General features: G+C 40.5%; 2 protein-coding genes across 2 annotated transcripts in view; one reads left to right on the forward strand and one right to left on the reverse strand.

The window, feature by feature from the left end:
* Positions 1–2,374: 2,374 nt before the first annotated feature.
* LOC143430036 (osmotic avoidance abnormal protein 3) lies at positions 2,375–9,147 on the reverse strand. The gene is made up of 5 exons (XM_076906006.1): positions 9,076–9,147; positions 4,735–5,510; positions 3,901–4,593; positions 3,287–3,783; positions 2,375–2,917 (listed from the first exon to the last, which is right to left on the reverse strand). The coding sequence occupies exons 1-5, from the start codon at positions 9,145–9,147 to the stop codon at positions 2,502–2,504; spliced, it is 2,454 nt and encodes an 817-aa protein (XP_076762121.1). The 3' UTR covers positions 2,375–2,501.
* Positions 9,148–12,193: 3,046 nt separating this feature from the next.
* The window catches only part of LOC143429616 (uncharacterized), a 148,569-nt gene continuing 145,469 nt past the window's right edge, over positions 12,194–15,293 (forward strand). Inside the window, exons 1-3 of the mRNA XM_076905294.1 lie at positions 12,194–12,327; positions 12,386–12,520; positions 12,685–13,147. Coding sequence (XP_076761409.1) covers positions 12,225–12,327; positions 12,386–12,520; positions 12,685–13,147 — 701 coding nt within the window. The 5' untranslated portion in view covers positions 12,194–12,224. The remainder of the gene's footprint in view (positions 12,328–12,385; positions 12,521–12,684; positions 13,148–15,293) is intronic.

A 15,293-nucleotide genomic window follows, 5' to 3' on the forward strand; every position in this document is an offset into this window, starting at 1 on the left:
TTTGATGTGTAACTTTAATGTACGAAAATACTTTTACTTTATTATTATCGATACATGCAAAGAGAAGACATTTATCTGCACCGAAAAATGGCTTCAAATCATTACTGTTATCAAGCAGAATTTCAATACCATGAATAATACGTTACATATCTTCGTTTTTATGGACTTTGCGTCTTCAGATGTTTGCGAAATTATTATTCTACCTCAAAAGTAAGGAAAGCAAAATATTCGATAGTTTTTAAACACTGGCTATAATAAATTTTCATACGCGTACATATGGAATTAAAAATACCCGTTACTAATCAATTAGTAAAAACTCATTTGCTTCAACAATGAACAAGCAGCAATTTCAACGTTATCGCGTAAACCCCTCGAGAACTTTTACAAAAATGAAACAATTCAAATCGCACGCAAGCGCGTTAAATTAATCTAAACCAGTAATAAAAGAGAAAAACCTTCCGTTACGCTCGTCAAGGTACATCGATCGTGCGTAAGTAATTGCTTTCGAGACACGAATTTACAACGCGATCAACCGATCGCGTCACGGAATGAAAATGCAAACGCAGAAGCGAATTATGTTTACCTCGGAATTGTTCCCTAAGAGAACAACAAATTATAAGAAACGTTGACGTAAGGAGAGCCTCGCAGAGATCCGCGCAAGAAGCAGCGCAGGGGAGTAAAAACAAAATGGAGAGAGGAAACAGCATAGTAAATAAACGTAGCCATCTATCGGATCGCGGTCCTCTCGCGGCGGGAAGTAACATAAACAAGGTATGTACGTAGTACGTTGACCAAACATGGGAGCTCGACCGCACGAGGGATACCTGCTGTCCCGTTGCGTCGATAAACCATCAGTCTCGAACCTCGTTTCCTGCAACAAGCACCATCCGCATGAATTTTTATCAGCCTGCTCGAGGTTGGAAAACAACGCGAAAGAATACAATCATTAGAGTGCCGTGTACCGGGCCAGCTTAATCAGAATACATTTTGAAGGCCACACTAGAGCGTTACGTAATACTGTGTTAGGTTCGTGATATCCGTTAGACACGTGTATTTTATTTTTAGCAACCGAAATCCGTAGGTACACAGCCGACGAAACGTGGCTCGTCTAGATTTCTTCGAAATTTAGATTCGTACCTTCACGCGTGTATCTAAGAATGGACTCTACTCTGTATGGATACACGTGTACAGTTCGTGAAGCGTGAGATCTGTTGGATGTGCTGTTTGGAGCAAGCTGGTTGGCAATTTTTGTGAAATTTTTTCGTTACGTTGCACAACATAGGATATGATTGGACCAACTTACTTGGCTATCCCCTATTTACCATTTTAAATTATTAGGTTTCGTTGCAGTGGATGTATTTATTGTCAGTATTTAATGAGCGACTATAAAAGTGTTGAGAATAATTTTAGACAACCTTATTATAGTCTCTTAAGTAAACAGTCGTAAGAGAAAAGGATTGCAGAATGGGATATGACGTGAGACTAACTCGTTCGCTCTTTTAAATTGCTAGCTTTTGATCCGGTGAATGTTTCCACTGTCAGTTCTTAATAAGTGACTATCGAAGTGTCGAGAACAGCTTTCGAAATCGCTACTACTGGATACTTCTAAAAAGTCACGAAAATATGAGCAATGAAGCTTATTGTAATCTGCAAAGTCGAGATTCTTAAGAAAAGAGTTCTCTTTGATTCGTTCTTTATCTGTATGGAACTGTGCGCTTCACAGTTCCAGCGGTGTTTGGATGTATGCGCATGCGTACGTAGGAAGCTGCGCGCGCAACGCTGGGAGCACTGTCACCCCCGCAGTGCCAACTCTAACGTGCCAGTGGAAAGTGGTGTTTCTTTAACTCCGCGTGTGTCACGCTTAAACACCTAAACACCTATAAAAATAGGATTGTATGAAATTTCTGAATAAATCTTCTTTTTACACACGTTCGTTTCCTTGTACAGAATTTTAAAACAAAGGCTGGACATTTTCTGGAGCAGCACCTACGTTAATTTTAGTTACAAACCGCTACTGAATTCAATGCAATATAGAAATGTTAATGATGCGGTAAAACGCGTATAAGAACTTGGTATTACTCGACATGATTAATAGATATGTCATTTACCTGGCCTGGTACACGGGGTGCTAAAGGTTGTGACAATTCAAGGTAACTTATCTGTCCTGAAATATACGCTATACGGTAATTTTTTATCGCGGGTAATAAATTAACACTGTCTATACTTTTTGTACGTAAGCATATAGGTATAAATAACTTGTTTTCGTGTCTGCAACATTTATTCCGACTTTTAGGATAAATTGAAGTAAAAAATATAGGAAGAAAATAGCCGGGGGAAAGTTACAAACGCGAAACGATAAAATAACTCCTCCATGACCTTGAGCAATCAACTGAATCTATACGAACTATATACATACGCGCAATCACCTCATTCGCACCTCCCACTGGCCACGATACTGATCCACACTGTTACCGATTGCCATCGTCCTTCTGCCATCAATCTCAGTACGTGGGGGAACGAGCATGTCCGAGAAGCGTTGGAAGATTATCGCCAGCATCGTTCTGAATAAACCTTGACGATAATTTCTCGGAGATCCTCTCTGAAATCGTTTTATTTCCAACTTTCAAGCCACCGTTCGTGCCCTGCGGATACGAGGGCAACGCTTCCAGTATTCGAGGAGGATTCTTCTTTGCCGTCTGATTGAGCAAACTGCTCTTGTTCAGCGAGTTCTCCTCCGACATCCAACCAGGACGACTCAGTCGTCCTGTTGGCAGACGTTGGCTGGGTCTGTAGCCGTCCAAATCGCCGATCATCGGTGCGCTGGTTTGCAAATTCAGAGCGTTCAGTTGAAGATGGTTGCCGCCTAGGGGGATGCAGTCTTCGGAACCACCTGATTTGCTCAAACGACTCCCTAGCTCTGCAACGAGTTATTAATTGTTTGATAGATGTGCAGAGTCAATTTTGGGAATTCTAGAGCTCTAAAAATTTGCTGTTTCCGTACATCAGAACTCTGATGAGCTTTGCAATTACATGTCTGACTCTTAGTGCTTCGCATGATTTTTTGTATCACTGTTTACGAGTAACTCGTAAAAAAAGTTACACGTGCTTGTTACGATCGCATAGAAACTTAAGCATCCTTGGAGTTATTGAACAAATGAGCGATGTCTCAACAGAGCGCTAAGAGAAAGCTAACATTTGAGTACGATAAAATCTACACTATTGGGCACTGCAACGCACACTGTAAACTTTCAAACTGTTACAAATACTCTTGTAGCGAAATACCCACCGAAAGTTTTCGCTTGCCTGACATGGGCCAGTAGCTTGTCGATCCTATTCCGTCGGAAATACGTGTCAACGATATCCGGCTTCCTGACCTCCTCTTGTTCGCTGCTCTCCTCGCTGTCAGCCTCGTTGCCAATCTCATCCTCGTTCTTACTGTTACTGTTATTGTTCAAATCGGGTTTGGAAGGCACTAAGTTGTACTGTACACTGTCTTTGGGCAGCAACGAGGGTGGAGGAAGAGGGATGTGCGAGGACGCATCGGGTAACCTCCAACGAGCCAGCTCGTCGCACCAGGTGGCCGCTGCTCTGACAGCAGCGACGTCGCGAAGCGGACATCCGGGTCGTAGTTGAGGAACCATCGCGTCGCATATCTGAGAGGTGAGCAGCTCTCTGCGCAGCAGCTCGCGACGCTCAGCGTCCCAGGAGGCTTGCAGGTCCGCTGCCTCCGCCTCGAGTTGCTTCACGCGTTTCGCCATCCGCTTCAGAGCGTCTTCTGTAGACCTGAATGAAAAATACAATATCCAACCGTGGTCATTACTAATTCTACATTGACAATTTTGTTGGTGTCCATCTTGTACAATAGTTTTTTCATCTTTGAACCGTATATTCATCTCTAACCTGAGCTGACCGTAGACTTGGAAGACACTTCCGTTCCCCTCCTGAGCGCTGGACTCCAAAGCAGACGCCAGAGCTTCCAGCTTCTTCCTCCTCTTTTCTCGACGTCTTCTCAGTTCCGTGTTCCCCTGCTCCTCTCCACCAATGGTCAACTTCTCCAGCCTCTTGAGAACCTCCTGCATGGCAGCCTCTCGTTTCTTCCTTCGCCTCTCTTCACGTTCCAGGTCCTGGTCGTCCATTTGCTGCTGAGGAGCAAGCTTGATGTCTGTGATGGCTGCACCAGGTTCGTAGCGAACCTTCAAGGCCTCCAATTCTTCTCGAAGCCTCTGAGCCGACAGGTTCGAGTGCTCACACTCCTTCTTCAGCCTTTCGACTTCTTCAGAGTATTCTTTCTGTCTGGCTCTGTCCTCGACGTCGATCCCTTCTTTCGTGGAGAGCTCTTTCAGGAACGACTGGTCACCTGACTCCAGCATCTTCCTCAGCCGTTGAAGCTCCAATTGGTATTGCCTGAGCAACGCGTCTTTGGGGTCCTCGTTGATCACAGGCTTGTTCTTGATGCATCGCGCTCTGGCTGCGTATCGCAGGGTGCTCAGGGTCTCCTCAGCGTCCACGTCGCTGGGACTCACGCATGCTATCATTAAAGTCCTCGCGTTCCCGCCAAGACTGTCTCTTAGCAGTCTCGTTAATTTGCTGTCTCTGGAAGAACAATTTTTGGAAGACGTTCAATTTCATTTGTTACCCACTTTCTCTCCAGTAACGTCACATTATAACTTTCTTCTAATCTTCTGTGCGCTCTATTCGATGTACAGAAATTTAAATAACATTGAACCAACATACCTATATGGCACATGCCTCCCATGCCCAGCAGCCAAAGCACTGATCACATTCCCCAAAGCAGAGAGACTTAAATTAATACTAGCCGCTTCTTTCAGCCTGTCACCAGTGGCGCCAGTCCTCGCCTGCCTCTCAGATCCTGCGAGGTCCACCAAATGAAGCCTCCCCCTTTTCACGGTGTTCTCAGTTCTGCTGTTCTCCTCGTTAATCGCCAACGTCTCCAGGGACAACGTCAGCACAGCGTGGCTCCTCGAGCTGGCAGCGTTCATCTTGGTAGCGGCTGCGGCTCTGCGTCTGTCACCCTCCTCGACCAATCGCGCGCACTCTGCAGCGTCCTTCACCGTGACTTCTCTCAAACCACCAGCGACGTAGGTACCGCGGTTTGGATCCTCTTTTAAGGTCAGCAGATCGCTGGTGCCGTCTTGCAGAAGGTCCCTCAGCCGTTCGTTGTAGATTTCCAGGTAACTGAGCAGGGCCAGGTACCTCATCTCCGCGCTGGCCGTCGACGTGGCCTCGAAGATGTGGTCCAGGGTGCGCTCGATGAATCCACGCATCGTGTGCGACTTCCCGCAGCCCGTTTGACCGTACGCGAACACAGTGCCGTTGTAGCCATCCAGCAACGCCTCCACGATGACGGAGCCAACGTTCTCGTAGACGGACTCTGTGGACGCCTCGGGGCCGAACGCAGCGTCGAACTGGTACACCTTGCCATTTCCGGTACCACCAGCTGGGCACTCCAGCGTGCAGCATTTCGAGGGTGAGTCGATTGTTATTACGTTCTGCGAAGACGACGATAGGTCAGTTTTGTGGACTGTTGGGTGGAGGGTTGGTTTGGTTTTGGTGTGCTTGGATGTAGTGGAAATTTCAGTTTTAAAGGAGGATTAGTATTTGTGGTTATTCACATGGTAAAGCACTATTTTATTGACAGAACAAGGTTGAGATTGTCAATGAATTTTGTCAATTTAATAAGAAATTTTTTCTCTTTGGGAAGAGATGTCTGGGAAGAGATAATTTCTAATATACACAGGTATGGGTGACAAATATTTTTTTCTATTTATGCGTTGTCAAGAGCGTGTCTTAAAAGAGGGTAAAATATGCTAAAATGTTTATGGGATGTAGGAATAGACTTTTGCAAACATCGAGCCTCTACAAACTCATTGCAATATTCTTGCAACGAGGAAGGATAAACAGAAAGTTTGCTTGAAGTTAAATGTTACTTATTGCGATGCTAAAAGAATGCTACTTCTTCTGCGGCTATCTCATTGATACCGAATCCCTTTGCAGATGACAATTATCATTCCAATAAAATGAATGAAAGATTTGAACATAGAATGAGACAAACAATCTGTGCGAACGATTAACATATCTTTATTTTTAGTGCGCTATTCGTTTTTAAAATGTGTTGTGCAATGTTCGAATAATATGCAAACGCATTAGCGAAACATGTCCATTACTCACGGTATTATTGATTCAATTCCATAGAAATAGGAATGAAGTGCAAAATGTAGTAGGTCTTTTTACGCGGACACTGAATCATACATTTGCAAATTTCCTGTATAAAAGCCATTTAAATATTTTTTACATCCTTCATAACTCATAATATATAATTTATACATTAGAGTACAGTTTTTCTGAACAAATCAATGCCTCGTCAGTTTTTAATAGAATTTTCCAAGAAACCTTTGCAAAATATAGCAATCCATAAATTATTATCAATATATGGAAATCTCTTCTCCAACATACGACAAGTTTTTCCACGATGGATCTTAAGCAACTCAAATACAATAAACAAGCATTGAATGCTATTTTCCTTGATTTATTGCGTTATACTTCTCCAATATCCACACCTAATCTAATCTATATTCTCAGAATGTACATATAAGATGACTCACCCAACTGAATAATTCGGAATTAAATTTAAATTATGTTTCACCTACTACCTCTAAGCATCTCTAAGAGTAATCTTTAAAATATCTATACCCAAACAATAGAAATGGAGAAAAGCTGCTTTCAAAAATACGTGCTCAATTTGTAAGCAATTTTCAATGACCCAACATCCTGTATCATAAATTCTTATATACTTTCTCCGTTCTATTTTTCAAATTCAAAAGATAAAGCAGGAAAACCTACATTTTCTCAGCCAGGTGGGGTGACTTATTGTTACAACCCGTTTTCCATCCCCATCGAACGTCCATCAACGCTCCCCATAACCACGTAGCACGGGAGCATCGTGTACGAGTCGTCATTAAATTTACCATTCCATAATATATTCAGGAGGCAACGTAGGCACGCCAACCTGAGCGTTGCATAGATAGCGGTATCGAACCGTCGCTGCACACATCTCTTTACATACGTACATACAGTGGCCGCTGAAAGTATTCCATTGAGTTTATTTTCATACTCACGTAGCAATTAATCGGGACCGGGTTTACTCATTTGCCTAATCGTTCAGCCGTTTAACACGTTCGACACGCGCGTCGACGTCGATTCGTGACGCGCACCCTGTCCAAGTGCGTTTTATTCGATAAAAAGACGATCGATTTCGAATTAGAGCGCGCGTCAGTTTTCCCATTTCCTTTATTATTTGTATAATTTTATTTACGCGCGAAGTTTCAGTCATGATAATGCAAAATAAGACGCAAACGCCTTCTCGAAGGACTTAAACGAAAAATGAAAGATGGCGGGAACTACTTGGGTGCAATTGCTATTACGAGAGCAGTTTTATACAAAATCAGCGTGTGAATATTTATTATCGTTAGAAGGAATCAGGTCTGGAATGGTAAAATGTTTTTGATGAATCAAAAACGTTTTGTAGAGCTTGACCAAAATGCGTAATGTTGGGCAATAATAGTTACACACACGTATCGATACTTTTTGTAGCCACTGTACATACGTTCACGTGTTTGCCGATGAAACGTAATATATGTATGCCAAATCGATGGAGAGCTACAGCTCATGCCACCACTTTTATTGCCCTTTTTCCTTTTCGTTCCTTTAGACTCGTGCATGACGACACACGTGGTTGACACAGTGACACACGTGCACTCTAAGCGTAGGTGTGACACTTCCATCGCTGTGCAATCGTATGAGTCATTAAATACTAGCTACTACGTAAACGAACTGTGCGAAACGTAAAAAAGGACGAAGCATACCAAGCTGATACCAAGTGACTAATCTGAACTAGTTTTTCTCGAGGTACACTTAGCATTTTCATTACTGAAACATTCCTCGTTGGGTTGCATGGGGAGAAGGGAAGTTGAGAAGGTAAACAAAAAAAAAAAAAACAATAGTAGAACTTTTTATTTTGTTTCTGGTGTAATTGGTTCAATTTATTGTCTGTCGCATCTGGCCAATTGTTTAGTTAAGGTTGATCCTTAAAGCTTGAAGAGTTTCTAGCAATAATTTTGAATTGAAAAATGGCGCTGAAAAGAGGAATTGTTCAATATTAAATTATTAAATTATATAACATAATAGTATAAATATTCAACAAGTGCATAAGTTAAACAAAATACGAAAATGTAATTGCATTGAAATAAGTGGCTATTAGAGTCAAGCCATTAATCACTGCTTGTTCTACTGCTACAAATTCAAAATAAAAAAAGAACAGAGAAACATAAGGATAGCACTTTAAAAAATATCAGAAATACCAACTATAAGTGCTTGCATTAAAGTGAAGCGCAGTCTGAAACGGATCCGGCTAACCACCTCATAAAATACTCAATCGAGTACATGTACACTATCCCCGGAACTAAAGACGGTCAGTACTAACTTGCTAAAAAATTCAGCAGCCTAAACGAGCCTCGAGTAACTTCCAGCAAGGTCGCATTATGTTTTAAAAAATCATTAAAAAACTTGTCAATCATATACAATCAATTCAAAGACTGTACGCGTTGCAAACAAAAGAAAACAGACGAAAATAAAGGGGGACGAAAAAGAGCCATCAAGTTAGAATTCTAAAAACGACGCGTACAGCGGCTCCACCTGTCGAATTCGACGCGAACCATCTCAATTTGCGCGAAATCTTGGCCCAACTTAGGCGAGAACCGATGCTTCTCGCAGGGATGTTCCGCGAAAAATCGTTCAGCAGGAAAATTGCAACGTTGATGCACGCTGATCGCGTGTTTTGATACGGTCGCTAGGGTTACAACGCGCTCGATAGAACGACAAGAGGGAACGGCGTGTCCGCGCAAACCACTTTTCGACGGATAAACAAAACTAGAAATAGAAGCAGAGGTGCACGTTGGCTGGCCGTTTCGTGCTGCTGTGCATGCGACATAATTCTCAGACGTGGCACAGATGTGTTGTACGTTGGTCCGTTATCGTCCATCGGCTCTGGGAACGTACCCTGCACCCCTGCTGCATCTCTCGAGCGTTCATCGGCCGACATCTCACGGCCACTTTCACGGACTCGCTCATCTAAAATGAAAAGAAGTTTAACCGTAGATTCAGACACCTCCTCGCGGTTAAGTCTATAGTTAAGCAGGCGCATGGTCGTCTTGGGGACTCGTCAGAGCAAGATTCATGATATTGGGTGGTCATTGTCAGAGGAGAATAAACGGATGAGTCATGCGCAGCGAAATTTTTTCTGCAAACATAATCTTAACTCTATCCGAGCTACGATTCTTCGCGTACAGGTACGAAGAATTTAGCTGTGTACCTTGTACAACGGTTGAGTCAGAGGGGGCAAATAAAACGTGCGCAAATCAGTGTTATTGACTGAGAGATGTCTGGGCATCGCATGTTTCTGTTTGCTGCTGCTGACTCAGTTTGTTGAGGAAAGAATAACGTTGATAGTTTAACAAATGAAACGTTTATTAGCTCTATTTGCTACTTGGCTAATTTTGTAGTAGCAAAACGATTAAGTTTCATGGGATTGATCTTTACTGTATCTTGATCATTACACAAAGTGATCATTGTTAATGAATTATTAATATATGTATGTGAATATGAATTTGTCAATAATTGCTAATTGCAAATGTTTTCGTTAACAGCTCAGAAATTCCATATGTAATATCAATTTGTTTTTATTTGCCGCTGACTAACTCTAATGCATAAAGAACATGGTGAAACCAGAAATTCATTGCTTGCTGCGGACAAACGTTTTTAACTCATTAGCTTAATGACGCGGAAACAACTTTCAACAGTTACGATTGTTATTATTAAAATTCTTACGACAATTTTGCAGACAATAAAAAAAATGTTCAATCCCCTTTATCCATCAAATTATGATAAGAAATTGATGCGCATAATTTGTGGTACAAATTTACAATCTTCTCAGAACAATGCATCATTTCATTCGAATGCAACGCTCGATACAAATGTTTACACTATGCTGTCTGCAAATTAATTTCTTTCATTCTCGCGATCAAACGTGCGAAGTTCGCGTACGAAGATCGAGTCAAGGTTCGACTATTGAATCAATGGTGAATTGAGGAGAAGGAGAAAGTTGACAGAAAAAAATATAGAAATATGCAAAGAGACAGTGGAAATGGTGCTATTTCGACGATTGAACTTAATCTAATTTTGATCGTAACATCGATCGACTTTCCCGCCGTGTTAATTCGCATAAATTTCGACACGCTCGATAACGTTTTAATGGCGTGCCTCTCTTTTCGCTCGTTAAGCATTCCATTCGTGCGACGGCGGGATGTATAGGTCGCCCTTGAACCTTGTTACGCGTTGAATCACCCCGAATTATGGCGTGTCCCAAACCGCGCCATTCACAGGGTCGTGTTTGAAAGTTCACGAATAGAACATCAGGCAGGTATTCGAGAAAACGAAGTGTCGTGTTTAATGATACAGAGAGAACACGTTACAGTAGCAATCAAGTGAATTTATATTGTCGTTACGCGCAATTAATGGTTTATGAAACGTGGCTGTATTAATAAACAGGAACACGAAGAATTATGAAGATACTATAAATTAACTGTATTGAGTTTGAGCTGTATAATTCAGACAGCAACAAGATGAATGATCGAGCTTTAATGGTTTCATTAATGAGATTAAAGGAAGTATAATAAATAGAAAAAAATGCAAGTTTAAATTCAAAAGATGACCGCTGTAAGTTCTTATATCAGTTCTTAATATCTGCTGTGATCTTTCACCTTCAAACGTCAATCAGATCGTCGATGAATAATAAACATATTATGAAATACGGTACTTTATATGATATATTTACAAGCACATCAATATTGTACTACATCTAAGTATGGTACACGTGAAGTACAATGTATAAGTTATGAGCATAACGTGCCGTATAAATCCCTAGGTATTGGATTTTTCGTGTTCCATGTCGCGAGCTGTCAAAGGGTAGAAGCTTTATCGTCTGTATCGAGCATTAGAGACACCCACGTGAGCCAGGATATCAATCAAATTGTGCAGCCAGTGGACGGGAATGGGTCAAGTGCAGGGGGTTAATAAGTAATTATTATATGCAGATGTCGCTAGCGTGCTCGCGAGCCACGAAAAACTTACGCAACGAGAGCGAGAAATTGTAACGTGTACGTATCACCGGAAGCAAAGAATGAAAAAGCTGATCGTAACTTGAACGCGAGTACAATTCATTCCGCGTGCTTTACGTTCGTGTCCGCGCTTTCTATGTAGATGAATTCCGATCACGAGGGGTAGATAAGAAGACGGCCCCCTAACCGAGTGAACTCCACGAATTGACCTAGTAGGGGCAAACTTAGCTTGACCATACTCACGCCAATAATTGGTGTAATAAACCTGCACGAAATTTTCACTTGCAACAATTAACCTGTCTTAATAATTTTCATTTATGTGACACAACTGGTGTCAGAGATCGTAAGTTTAGTCTGATACGTCGCTATTAAAGCACGCGAAAATTACAGGTATTTTCTGTAACCGACAGTCTTAAGTTCTGTTACGTATTGAAAGTAAAATTATTACATACTCTCGCAAAGTTATTTTAAAAATTAGAGATATTTAAGAAAGTTATGTTCTTATTACAAAAACAAATGGAGTTCGATAACCTTAAAACGTAGGACAACTGCGCAATTGGATAGTCGAAACATGTGATTATTAAGTAGAAGCTATCTCAAGAGATTTAAAGTTAATGAAGAGTAAATTCGCGGGAGATTGCGAGAAAGCGGTGATTGGCGAAAAGTTATGTAAAAATCGTAAATGCGAGACAAGTTTAAATGGTGACTACTCACTTCAACGAAACGCGTATCTTCCTTCTCGACATACGAGGCTTTCCTACGGTCGTTGCGAGACTGTACGTGCTCCTCTGCCGTGTAAGAATAATTTAAACCGTACAGTGCACCGCATGACAAGCTCACCTGAACTGACACGCAGGTTCCAGTGTTGTGAATTGCCAATACCTTCGTTGTCAACTCGCGCTCATTCGAAAAATCAGAGGATGCGCGCGCACACCGCCTCCTATTGGCCCTCGTAACGGAGACCATGTGCTCTTAGCTTCACGAATTCCCGTAGTTTCGATCTATATCGAGGCTTAAAAATAATTCGTTTAAATGGCGGGATACGATTTGAAAAACACTAAAGACATCGAGGAGTACCTAAAAAACCTTCACACCGAGTATCAATTCGGCTGTCTGAGCGAGAAAAAACCCGAAGGTGAGTACGAACACGATTCTAACCTCGCATTCCACTTATACGATGATTTTTGGGACAGTTTGCCATCTGCTGGGCGATTATAACGAGGCGATAAAACAGAATTACAAGGAGGCGTTGAAGGTGTACAAGAAAAACTGTGACGAGCACAATTATGGCAAAAGTTGTAGCAAATACGGGGATTACCTGGTGTTAGGTGAGCGAAGATGTCGCTGGTGTCGATCCGCGAAATTCAAAGGGTGATACTTCGAGGATCGTTTCACTAGTTCGTTAGAAACGATTCACGACGCTGCGTTTCGATTTTTTTAAAATCGTCAAAAAGTCTCAATGGATTATTATTTATTGTTTACGCGATTTTAGGCAAACATTGCGAGAAAAATATGTCGGAGGCGTACAAGTACTTGCAGAAGGGTTGCGAGAATGGCGATCCAAAGGGATGCCTCCATGCGGGTGCACTTGCGATGTCCCAGGAGACATTAGAGCCAGTCAGGGAGAAACAGATCATGACCGGATTGAATTTACTGAAGAAGGCTTGCGATATTAAGGACGAGAAAGCTTGCTTCTATTTGTCGGGCATTTACTTGTCGGGTATCGAAGGAATCGTTGAAAAAAATTTGAAGGAGGCGTACGTGTTGTCGTTGAAGTCCTGCGAAATGGGGAATCCGTATGCGTGCTCGAATGTGTCGGTGATGCACAAAAAGGGCGACGGTGTGCAGCAAAGCGAGGACCTCGCTCAAAGCTTCAGGAAACGAGCCGATGATCTGATGAAGGAACTGAAAGAGTACAAACGTCCAATAAAGTTTCACCAGGGCATCGACCCTTAATTCTATTTTGCCTAGAGAGACTTGAATAATATGTATAGTAGTCAGATTATACCAAATCCTGTATCTTCTCGTGAACAAACTGAAACATCGATTATGATATTTGTATTTAACTTGATCGTTGAATTTTATCCTCTGCAGTGTTTAATTATTTAATAATTTGGTAAATGAAAGCTAAGGAACGAGGCACTTATTTAAAAATTCGAAATTATACGAGATTGTCCCGTTCCTTAAATTTTGTGAACACTGCAGGCAATGGCTTAGTATTTTCGTTAGAGACGCATTAAAAATTGCAATATGACTTGTTTAGCGACTATTTCTCCCGAATTGTTGGATTAAAAGTTACTTTTAATCGATAGTATTCAATATCGAGAGACCATTTACAACAATACTCGTAACACAATTGTATTTTGTAGTTATGAAAGTAAATTTATGTACAAATTATTGTACGATAAAGTTGTTTTCCCAACATTGTCTTAAGTAATGAACAATTTACCAAATAATTGTCGATTACCCAATTGCACTGCAAACGGTTGTACATCATGGTTCGCCTGACATCAGGCAACTCGTGACACATTCGTTTCCGGCGAGAAAGTCGCAAACGCCTTTCGCGTTCTATGCTCAAAATGTCATAATAGATTACTTAAAGCCACATAGCTCTTCAGTTGACACACAGTATTCGATACACTCGCACGTGCTGTAGCTAGAGAAATTCGTTACGTTTCACTTCTCGTACGTTAATTTACATCTACTCTTGCCTTTTCTCTTTCATACTTTTTTTATTTGAACAATGAAAGACATCTGTATGCTGAACATTTTACTCATCTATTCTGAATTTGTAATTTTTCAAGTTCATTGACACTTTAATATCGAAGATGATTTTAGGCACTAAAGAAATTACAACGTTGTAGAGAAATTATGTAAATAGAGGTTGTAAAGAAATTATGAAAATAGAATATAATAATAGAGATTTTTCTAAAAGTAGAGAAAGAGAGAACTAAATTTTAACTTTCTCTTCTTCTTGAATAATAAAAGTAAATTCTAGAATTAGTTTACGATCTGAACAATGTTTATTTATAAATATTTTCCTCTTATGCACATCTTTGCAAAATTTTGTGTGATTCTACTTAATCACTGTTATTCTAATCATTGTTTGATAGTTTACCAGAGTATTTAAACCAAGTGTTCACTGATAACAAGATGCTCGATAACAGTCGGATATGATTCAGTTTCAAAGTCGAATACAGCTTTGAAATATACTGGACACTGCGATAATTCGAATTCTTTTTTCAAAGATTATTTGCAATTAATTAGTTCGAACTAAATATTAAAAGAGGTTGATAAAAATAAATGAAATAGCATCGATAAGATTACAACGTTGAAGTTGAATTACGATCACGTTCTCCTTTTTCTATTTTGTACTTAATCAGCGTACATGCGATTATGCGATGTGTTAAAAAATTAATTTAAACGGTCTTTAATCGGGCAATCTTTATTGTGCCTTGGGAAAAATTTAAACTTTACGATACGCCTTATTAATATTGGAGGTGGAGGAGGGAAAACCTAAATCTTTAAATAATGCACTTCCGCCCCTTTCGTCAGGAAGCAGTATATCTTATTAAATGTACAGGATGCTTCATTTATGAATGCAAAATAGTTTTCGTACATCGCATTAGCGGGTAAAAATTTGTTTAACAAGTTTAATTCGGCGATACCAATTTACAATTTAAAAATATTTATTATTCTTTATCACCGTACGAATACGATTAGACGCATTCCAGTTTCATTATTCTAGAAAATATCATTTCGATGCGAACGCAAAAATATTTTACTGAAAACGAGGAGAAATTTGACAAAATTTTGTAAACGCGCGAAAGTTTGCTCAGCTTTATTCCAGAAACTTTTCAAACGATCGAACGCGGTCGAAATAAATATTTAATATGTTATGAATGACAGTAGACAATGATCAATTCGATGTAACGTTTAAACAGTTGCAAATCTACATTGCTCCACAAATTCTAACAATATTTCTTAATTAAATAATCACGGTTACGATATGCTTCATATAACTAAATTGCCCTCGTCGATAAAGGGATTTCCAAATTTTCAACCACAAACATTTACTTGACTTTCTGAATTTCTCACTAT

This window comes from Xylocopa sonorina, chromosome 12 (genome assembly GCF_050948175.1).
Source record: "Xylocopa sonorina isolate GNS202 chromosome 12, iyXylSono1_principal, whole genome shotgun sequence".
Lineage (NCBI taxonomy): Eukaryota > Metazoa > Arthropoda > Insecta > Hymenoptera > Apidae > Xylocopa > Xylocopa sonorina.